This window comes from Panthera pardus, unplaced genomic scaffold (genome assembly GCF_024362965.1).
Source record: "Panthera pardus isolate Hobbes unplaced genomic scaffold, ASM2436296v1 HiC_scaffold_22, whole genome shotgun sequence".
NCBI classification, from domain to species: domain Eukaryota; kingdom Metazoa; phylum Chordata; class Mammalia; order Carnivora; family Felidae; genus Panthera; species Panthera pardus.
Genome location: NW_026526788.1, coordinates 32024170 through 32034404, shown reverse-complemented (window position 1 = coordinate 32034404; position 10235 = coordinate 32024170). Strand labels below are relative to the sequence as shown.

Below are 10235 nucleotides of genomic sequence, written 5' to 3'. Positions count from 1 at the left end.
CCAAACTCCCCGGTCACGCCCAAGGACATGGGCCAGTGTGGGTGTCCTGCGATGCCGGGCATGGGCCTCGAGACCGCAGGGACACCTCCAGTGGCCAGAACCTCAAAATCCTAGCTCCTGCTTTGTCTTTGGCGGGGGGGTCCCTCTTCTAGTCCATCGGCTGCCAGGGACCCTCAGTGCCAATTGTCACAGAAGGAGGGTGCTGTTCTTACAGCTTGTGGGGGCCCACGAGGCAGGGATGGGCAGGGTGACACCTGCTCAAGGCAGAGCAGGGCTGCCCCCAGGATTGAAGGATAAGCCTACAGACCAGACAGACTCCCTGTCCCCCAGCTCTGAAAGTGCTCCTGCCCCAGGGCGGAGGCCAGTCTGGCCCAGCCCCCCGCTTCTGACGTCCAGGCACATATAATTTCTAAGAATTTGGCTACCAGACCCCAAGCCTGGCTGCTGCTATGTGGCGGGAGAGAGGAGGCCCCAAGCAGAAAGCCATCACACTTCCTCCCCAGTTTCCTCCCGCACGGCCTCCAGCTCTACTTCTCCGGACCCTTACAAGTGAGCACATCTCAGCTTCGTGGTTTCCTGTTTTCAGTGAAATTTACTCTGAGCTCCAAGCTCCATCTGCATCCATGACCACACGCTCCACCCCCAAAGGCCCTGTGGCGTCCTCCCTGCCAGCGAGGGGAGGCAGGTCTTGGGGCTGGGTAGGCCTCCTTGCTTGCCTGGGGGTGGGTGGTGCCCCTAGAGACACCTGCCCTGGTGGCTGCTTCAGGAAGTGCTCTGCGCTGAGGGCCTCAGGAGCACGGAGCCGGGCCGGGGCCTGCAGAGGTCGGGTTGGCCTGCCCCCCCGCCTGGGCACTGCCTCCTGGAGGGGGCCCTCCTGGGTGTCAGCTGGAGCACTCCAAGGCTGGTCTCACTGTGTTGGGGGCTGGGATGATTGCTCGGGCAACTCTGGGGACACAGCAATGGGCGGAAAGGGAGAGGGGTTGCCAGCCAGGATGCCGGGCGCAAAGGCCTCCGAAGCAGCGGGCACTCAGGGCCCAGCTTTGCGTCGTGTCCCAACCCCCTGAGAGCACTGGCCGCCTCGCCCTTTCACTGGGCATTCACTGCCCCCTGCTCGGCACTGTTGGCCTCTCTTTCCTGCATGGGTGCTGTGTCTCCCTCACGATTCCGTGAGTTCCAAAAGGGCGGGGGTCCAGTAACGGCCTGTCCTTCGGGCCCGGTTGCGGAGCTGACAGCTGAAGCGTAGCCGCAGGGCGATGGGCTGAGCCAGGATGCCAGCATCCTATTCTTTGGGCCCCTCACAGGGGCCCCTCCAGCTTTCTGCCGGGTCTAGTTCCTAGCGGCTCTGCCTGGGCTCGATGGGATCGGCTGAACAGCGACGTGATGCCCCGAGCTTGCGCGGGCCGGGGGGGCAGAGGTTTCCTTCTGTTTCGCAGTTCTGATCTGTTGGCATGACTTCCAAGTGTACGTTGAGAGGGATTCTGAAGTATCGAGAGGGCTTAATGAGAAAACGCTGACATCAGCTAGCAATGTGCCTCGGGCACAGGATGGAGACGTGGGCCGCGTGCCATCCCTCTGCCTTTTGCGTTCCAGCACTGCGTCGTCCGAACCACTTAATACCCGTGCTATGACTTTTTTTGAATCCCCCTTCCCCGCCAGAAAACCCTGGGAGTCTTTACTGTCTCCATTTAATGCACAGGAAAAGCGAGGCCTCCAAGAGACGGGTCTTGTCACAAGTGAATGTGAAACTGGGGTGAAAGCTTCTCCGGCCAGCGCTCCTTCCTCTTCTCTGAACTGAATGGCATTACAGGCCAGGACTTGGACTTTACAGGACACACCAAGGCCCTGAGGGATGAACCTGTGCCCACAAGCCCAAGGCTCCACTCCTTCTGCATCGTTCTTGCCACTCCTTTTTCTACATGGCAACCCTGAATCCACAGGACTCCTGTAGGCATGGCGGCCCGTGCCTCCCAGCTTGCTGAGAGCGAGGGAGGGCAAGGGAGCGACTCTCCACTAACCGCAGAGCCCCAGGGTCTCTTGGAGGAACTGAGCGGGTTGTAGGCGCGCCATGTGACCGCTGGGGAACATCCCTCAAGAAGCAGGGTGAGGGAAGGATCTGAATTTAATCAGCCTGGGCCGGAGGCAGCTGGCTTGCTGGGTGCACAGCACGGGGAAGGGGCCAGGCTGGGCTTTCATGAGCCAGGGGAAGCAGGCTTCGCTACCAACAGGTCCAAATTTAACAAACGGAAGGGCTCTTGGCCCTGAAGACATGAGGTCAACTGCCAAGAGCAATGTCCCAGCTCACAGACTTTCACGGGGCTATTGCTGGCAACTCTTGTACCCGCAAGTGGGTGTTGGGAGACTTCTGTCTTTCTGCCTGGACAGGTGACTTCTGCAGGTCCCTACCGGCTAGAGAAGCCAGAGCTTGTTATCTGGGACTGTCTAACCTGCTGGCTGTGATTCGTGTGGCAGGGAGGCCCCCCTCAGGCCCTTCCTCTCTCCATCCTCCTGCCAAGGTCCCTCTGTGGCTGGGCCTCAGCTCCTGACCTCCCAGTTGCCTTCCGTCCTTCCTCCCTGGGCCCGGCCCTTCCTCTTGCAGAGGCCTCCCTGACAGCCACTTTGACCCCTCCCCCGAGCCTGGCCCCCCAGTCCACGGCCTGGAGCTGGCCAGAGGGCTGAGGCTGTACAGCGATTTCCCTTGGCTGGGTGGCACGCCATTGTGTGACAGACCTGGGCTGGCCCGGATACCCCTTGTTGCACAGCTGGGGATACGGGGCTGAGAGCTGGGTGGGGACAGGAATGTACAGCTCTCAGGAAACTGGGGGGGGGGGCAGGGAGAAACAAAGAAATAAGAGGGCTCGGATACACGATTTCTCTTGGCAGCTGAATCCCAGGCCCCCTGCTAAGAGAGCCTCGCTATGTAAGTCACGAATGCAAACGATGCCCAGAAGACCTTCCCTGGTTCCTGGCTGCCAGTTCCCGGCACTTTATCACATCACAGAGTGGTACCTCTCTGTTACAGGTCCATTTCCCCCGCTAGATTGTAGGCTTGTTGAGGGCAGGACTGCACCCAACTCAGGTCTGACTTCCTAGCTTCAAGCACGGGCCTGGCACGTATTTGGTGTTGAATGAAGGACGCCTTGTGCCAGCAAGGGCTGGCTTGAGCCAGGCAGATGACTACAGATGGGAACAAGAGGATGGTGTGTGGGTCTGCTGGGCACCTCTGGACGAATATGTGCAGGGTGACATCCACCCATAAAACCATGGTGAACCTTTCCTGGAACCTTTGGGATGGTTGGTCCAATGCTGCTCATGGCTCTGGCTGGTGCAGGAGGGCTTAAACAACCCTACTGCCTTGAGTGACCATCTAGTGAAATCTGCCCAGGAGCAGAGAAGGGCCATCCTCTGGTCACCTCTGGCTTGGCCCTTAGCTTTGTGCTCAATCCTGCGGGTTCACTGTCTAGAGGTGACAGTCTGATCAGTGGAGGCAAATCTTCTAGGGTCCAGTGCTCCTGGGAGGCAAATGCCAATCATAGTGGGGGCCAAAAGGAAGCCAGACGTTGCCTCCAAAACTCAGAGTCTTACAACATCACGGTCTCACCAACTGCCTCCCCAGGAAACTCTAGTACTGTAGGGGAGGGGGAGGGGAGAGTAGGGGTGAGATCGGTGTGTTCACCGGCCTAGGTCAGGACGAAGAGTACCAGCCTGGCATATGCTCTCGGTTTCCCACCCCGGACCTATTCTCTACCCTTCCCTCACTAACAAGCCCTGCTTTTGTTGGAGGCAGTGATATATGTGGCTCCCACATAATAAATAGGTCAATCCTGACAATTCTGTCATTTTTTTCCCAACCTCCCTTGCAGCTAGGATGCCCTAGGAACTGTTTCTGGCCACAGATATACGCAGAAGTCTGGAGAGTCGTTCTGGAAAAACTTTGCTTTCCTGAGGAAGGGGCAGAAATAGCTCACATAGCTCTTTGTCTTCTTGTCATTTCCTGCCTTGAATGCTGACATGATGGCTGGAGCTATAGCAGCCACCTAGGCACCATGGGGGAAAGGTCAAGAGGCATCAGCTCTGACGTCATGGAGTGCAAAATCAACATTCGTGATTCTCTCCAGGATTTTTGTTATGTGAATAAAATGCATTCTGATTTATTTACGACTCTAGAATTAAGTTTCTGTCACTTGTAGCCAAACACGTCTCTAATTGGAGAGATGACCAGGATGATGACTTTCCCTGAAGCCTGGTGCAATTAGCAAGGGGTTGTCAAAATGGGGCCCTTCCCTGTCACCACAATAACTGATACCCCTACCTGTTCCCCCCTCAGGTAGTTATATGTGTCCTGTAAATGTGCCTCTGGCCCACTGGGTGTGAAGGGTTGAAGTGATTAGTGGTGACACTGACAGCTATGGAGCTCAGGATGCCCAGAGCATGCCCAGAGCCAGTCCCATTTCCTGGGCATCTCAGAATGTGGTTTCCTAAGATTGGCCGAATTCCACCATCCTCCCCAGAGACACTCCAGATAAGCAGCCCCGCCCAGACCTGCTCTGCCCCCCAGTCCCTAGTGCTGCTGCCAAAGGGAAGGGTCTGACAGAGTCGCCTGTTGAGGGCAGAGGGACAGAGCTGAGGCCTCATTGACGATCAGGTCTCTAGGGCACAAATTACAAAAACGTCCTCCGTCCTTCACACCTCCCTGTATCCACACTCTTAGCGATGGGACTTTGCAGCTCATTCCTTTGAAAGATAGAGTGTATCTCTCTACACCTTGAACCTGGGCTGGCCTTGTGACTTGCTTTGGCCAAGAGAAGTGGTAGAAGTAATCCCAGTCCGGTTCTAAGCCTGGACTCAAGAGGCCTTGCAGGCTTCTGCTGTCTCTCCTGGACCCTAATTTGTTTTCAAATGTTTATTATTTTTCTGAGAGAGAGAAACACAGAGTGAGAGCCGGGATGGGCAGAGAGAAGAGGGAGACACAGCATCCGAAGCAGGCTCCAGGCTCTAAGCTGTCAGCACAGAGCCCGACGCGGGGCTCGAACCCACGAACCATGAGATCATGACCTGAGCTGAAGCCGGACGCTTAACTGACTGAGCCACCAGGCACCCTATCTTCTGGACCCCTTTCCAGGTCCACATGAACAAGCACGGGCTAGCCTTCTGGAAGACGAGAGACAGGTGGCCCTGTCACCCCAGCTGATAGGCGTCCAATGCCACCCCTAAAATCATAGCCGTCCAATGACACACAGCTGCCACCCCACAACACACGTGGGAGCCCAGCTGAACCAGGTCTAAATTGCCAGCTTGTAGAACTGCGCTAAATCGGCGGTTGTGTTCCATCCCTCTGGTCTGCTTGGCCGCGTGGCCTTCCTGCGGCCGTACATACCTCCACAGGGTTTACCATGCACTTCCAGAGACACGAGCTAATTCAATTCCCCAGACACCACCTAAGAGGAGACATCATCTCCCTTTGCAGATGACGAGACCAACGTTCCGGAATGTTCTGACTTGCCAGCACTCGTGCAGCCAGCTCACAGGGCCAAGTTTTCCACTCTCAATGTGCACATGGCTCCCACTCCGGCCCATCACCCCCTCCCCCACCCCCCCCACCCCCCCACCCCCTCCCCGGACCGTCTCGCCGTCCAGCCCCACGGGGCCCACCTCCTTCTCCAACCTTGCAAACTCTGCACACTGCCTTGGGCAGAGGCTCTGCCCATTCAAGTACCACACTGGACCAAGAGCATCAGTCTCTTCCAACCCAGATGCACCGTGATGGCATGTCACAGCAGCATGACGGAGGGGAGGGGAAGAGAGTACCTCTTCCTGCCTGGCACAGGGTATGGGTTAATGCAGCCTCACAGGTACACGGCTTGGCGGGTGGAGTGGGGGCTGCCCAGGCCCCAAGGCACAGGCTCAATCTGTACGACCCCAGAGAAGTGCTCTGTTGGAGCAGAGAGGACCGCACAGAGGCTCTGAGTGGCCACGGATGCAAGTGAACCAGCACGCGCGGGCCCGCCATGGATACTTCTAGGCCGGCCACCTAACGGCACGATAAAGGAGCTGCCGAGGATTTACCCACCGTAGGAATTCCAGTCCCACACGTCTTGTTCCCCCCTGCACAGAAGGCGCAGCTGCCCCCTACGCCCCCTCCCCTGCCCGCAGCCGCCGCCGTTACTCACCGACAGGGTGGGGGTGCCTTCGTCCTCCACGGTGACCACCAGGTGGTAAAAGCCCTGGCGCTCGCGGTCGGGCGGGGCGGGCCGCGTAGCGATCTCGCCACTGATCCGGTCCATGCGGAAGGTCATGTCCTCATTGCCCTCAGTGATGTAGTAGGACAGGACGCTGTTGATCCCGATGTCACGGTCGGTGGCTCTCACCTGGACCACAGCAGTACCCCCGCCCACGTTCTGTGGGGAGAGCGGGAAAGAGGTCATTCTGGATTCGAAGCCCCCGGGGCAAAGGGTAGCGCCTGCTTCTGGGAGCCCGAGGGCTCCACCTGGGCCTTCAGAAAGTTTTGCTCTCCCGGGGAGCACCGATGAGGAGCATAAAGATGATGGTGGCGAACCTCCTGTGGGCACCCACTGCATGCGGGGCCGCCTTAATTCACTGATTCTTCTCCATAACTCTCTGAGTTAGGTATGAGTCATCCCCATTTACAGATGAGAAAACCGAGGCACGGAGAAAGAACGTATGCAGGTCACACAGCCTGTCAGTGGCAGAGCCAGGGTCTGACTCACGGGAGCCTGGCCTGAGACCTGGCCTTCAAACCCCTACACCGTCTTGCTTTCATGGACATCTAATCTGGCACGTTACCCAGCAACGCTGAGGCGAGAGTTTCCCCCAGTGGCTCAGTCTTGCGACTGAACAATAAATGTGTCGTCTTGTTTAAAAGCGGCTCTCCTGGGACAAATCTCTCAGTGCCCTGTCGGCGGTGAGAGGCCACTCTCTTCTTTCTCTCTCCTCTGGTCCCTTCTTCATGCCTCCCACAAAAGGATACTGTGTTCCAGGAGCTGGCATTAGGGCTGGAATTGTGGGTGAGTGAGCCACGCCCCCACCCACGAGATCCGAGAGACTAGAGGGCCAGGCAGACATTTAAACAGGTGCTTCACGGTCACTCACACCCACTGTCCACCCTGGGTGGCCAGCTGCCCTCACCTCGTTCACGCTGACATTGTACCCCAAAGGGCTCTCAATCACGGGAGGGTTGTCATTGACATCCAGGATGGTCACCTGCAGGATGTGGTCCTTCTTCCGTGGAGGGGTGCCGCGGTCGGATGCTACGACCTGGAGGAGGGAGGTGACTGGATTCAGGGCCAAAGGTAGGGGAAGGATCGGGATCATGGAGTCTTAAAGGGCAGTCTGCCTGGTGGGGAGGACTGGGAGGGCAGAGAGACTACTGGTCCATCCCTGTCCCTGGGTGGCCTGCCAGCTCTGGGTTCTCCCCAGGATTTTGCCTTCGCCCCATGCTGCAAACAATCCTTGCCTAATTATTATCTGGCTTGGGACCGTCATTTGGAATCTGATTCTGATGTGCCTAGGCTTTCCCTCCTGATCCTACCTCTGGCTTTATTCTGGGCTGTGCCAGACCCTGACCATGACCTGGGCCTGTGACCCAGGGACCCTGCCTTTAGCTTCAAATACCTCTGTTCTATGCACTCATGTGAAGTCTGGCAAATAGAGAGCCTCCTATAATCATTTCCAATGAGCTGGAGTTCTCCCCATAGCCCGAGCCTATCCCTGGGAGCCTAGATGCTTCCTGGATGCCTTCGGGGCAGCAGAAAGGGCTCTCCAGGTTCAGACCCCTGCAGAAATACACCCGTGGGATCCCCAGACTCCCCAGGAAACATGCCAGTCACAACAATTCAGCAATAATGGTGGCTTTTGTGAGTCTTCACAGCTGCACTTTTTCTCACCTGAGCAGAGACAGACCAGGGTTTTTTTTTTCCTGCCCGTCACACAAGAGGGGACACCAAGGCGCTGAGAGAGTAAACAACTTGCCCAAAGTCCTGTTGTGTGTGGGAGAGTCAGGGCTCTTTGGGCTCTGCCAGGCTCTCTCTCCTGGTTCTTATGGCAGGGACGAACACCTGTGTAGCTGCCTGCTCTGGGTCCGCTGGGGACTAGCGACACGGGGAAGCTGACCACCAAGGTGTGCCGACCTCTCTTCTGGATGGTCAACAGAGACGCCGGGGAGGGGGGCGGTCCCCACCTTGAGGATGTAGTGGTCTAGTTCTTCTCTGTCCAGGGGCCTGGCCACGAACACTTCGCCAATGGAGTCATTGGTGGTGACGATGTCAAAGGCCCCAGCGATGTTGCCAGAGGCCAGGGAGAAGACCACCTGCCAGGGAGGAGGAAGGGTGAGGGTGAGGGTGAGGGTGAGGGTGAGGGTGAGGGTGAGGACAGGCTGCTAGGTCAGGCCAAGGGTCCCTCCCCAGCCCTCTGCTCAGTAAAGGCATTTTAAAAAGAGAGTGTTTTATGCAGATGTGGTTATGCCCTTCAAAATGTGTGTGGCAGGCCCACTGAGGCAGCGTGCGGCCTGTGGCAGGTTCCTGGGCAGGGGGGGGATGTCAACATACTGGCCTAGGGGCCAGAGGGGTGGGTGTGAGTCCCACTGCACTGATGTCTCCCAGGACAGGAGTGGGGAAATACTGACACTTCTGGAGACTGTCAGAAGCAGGCATGAGCCCTAGTGTGTGAGAGGAGTTCCGTCTGGCCCTCACAACAACGGTCAGAGGGAGATGTTCTTCAGGTTGCAGACGGGAGGCTCAGAAACACGGAACGGCTGGCCACGATCACACAGCTCGCAAACGCCCAAGAGAGCGAAGATTCGAACGCCTGCGGTTCTGACCCCAAAGTCAGCCCCGCAGAGGTGTGCAAGCCATTTGTAAACGGCGGGAAGCTCCCCAAACGTACCACCCAATTCACAGGGCAGATTAAAGCCCCGGAAAGACTGATACGCTCTCTCGCCCCTCCTCCTTGTGCTCTGGGGTGGCCGGAGCTAGAGTGCGTGTGGAGGGGGCATTTCCTGCTGTGGGACGGAACCCCACGCCCCACCCGGCCAAAGCAGGAGGGAGGAGGGGGCACGTCCTCTCTGAGACCCGGGGCCACACTGGGAGGGCTGGTCTGGGGCCTGGCACACGGGTGTGGACAAGGTGAGGCAGGAGTCACCGGGAGAGATAAACCCTTGTGCTTTCAGCCTGCTGTGGAGGGCTGAGCTGTGGCCGGCCTTCGGGCTCTGTGTTCACTGGACCCGGGCAGGGCCAACAGCCTGCACAGCTCTGCCTCCTTTCCCTGACCGTGGACTCGAGTTGAGGGCAGGGCAGCGCTGCCTGGGGCTGGGCGGAGCCTGAACGACTCTCCTCGAGCTTAGAGGTGGCAGAAGCCTCCTACTGGCAGGCGAGATGCACGTATTTTACGCGGCGCCCACCTGCCCATTGCTGCCAGCGTCGGGGTCCCGGGCCTTGACGGTGGCCACATGCTGGCCCACGGGGCAGTCCTCAGGCACGCTGACTGCTGAGTCGGAGGTGAAGTCAAACCGGGGACTGTTGTCATTCTCGTCCAGCACCGTGATGTAGACCTGTGGGGAAGGTAGCCAGAGACCTAGCCCCTCCTTCCCCTGCCTGGTCCCAAAAGCCAGGCTCCCACCGTGGGTCCGGTGGGGACCAGACCTCTGATGATTCCGGAATGGCAGGTAGCGCTGAGAGCCTGCCTGGGCCAGTCTGGACTTTCCACGGGGATCTCGAGCACATTTTTCCCAGCGGTATGATGGGAGAGGGCTGTACACACCGCTGTGCTGGGGCCAGGACAGCAAGGAAGGGTGTGAGGGACTCAGAGCTAGAAGGCGTGGGCCTTGGCTGAAGGGGGCAGAGGCTGCTCAGGAAAAAAATCCGTGAGGAATGCCAGCTTGGCGTTGGTGGGGCTTCCTGTTTTTCAAGAGGAACTAGGAACCCACATTTTTATGAGGAATTCGGTGGTGATTAATAAAAACTAAAGGAAACACTTATGTGCAGGCTGGCCAAAACACATCTGGCGGCCAGAGACTGCCCGAAGGCCTCTTCTCTTGTGCATCTGGGTCAGGGGGAAGGAAATAGGGCTTAGGCACAGGAGGGGGCTGTGAGGTGGCTTGGGGGCCCCAGTGGGGACAGGAGAGGAATTTCCAACTGTCAGAGGAAAACTGGGAACGTGCAAATTGCAGACAAAGAGCATGCTGTTTTGTGTCTGCAGCTTCTAGCTCCCGGACGGACGGCCAC

At 57.9% G+C, this 10235-nt stretch overlaps 1 protein-coding gene across 1 annotated transcript in view; it reads right to left on the bottom strand.

Annotated features, from left to right (window-relative positions):
• The window catches only part of CDH23 (cadherin related 23), a 413989-nt gene that overhangs the window by 63583 nt on the left and 340171 nt on the right, over positions 1–10235 (bottom strand). The window contains 4 exon segments of the mRNA XM_053888562.1: positions 6168–6395; positions 7144–7272; positions 8195–8323; positions 9413–9562. Coding sequence (XP_053744537.1) covers positions 6168–6395; positions 7144–7272; positions 8195–8323; positions 9413–9562 — 636 coding nt within the window.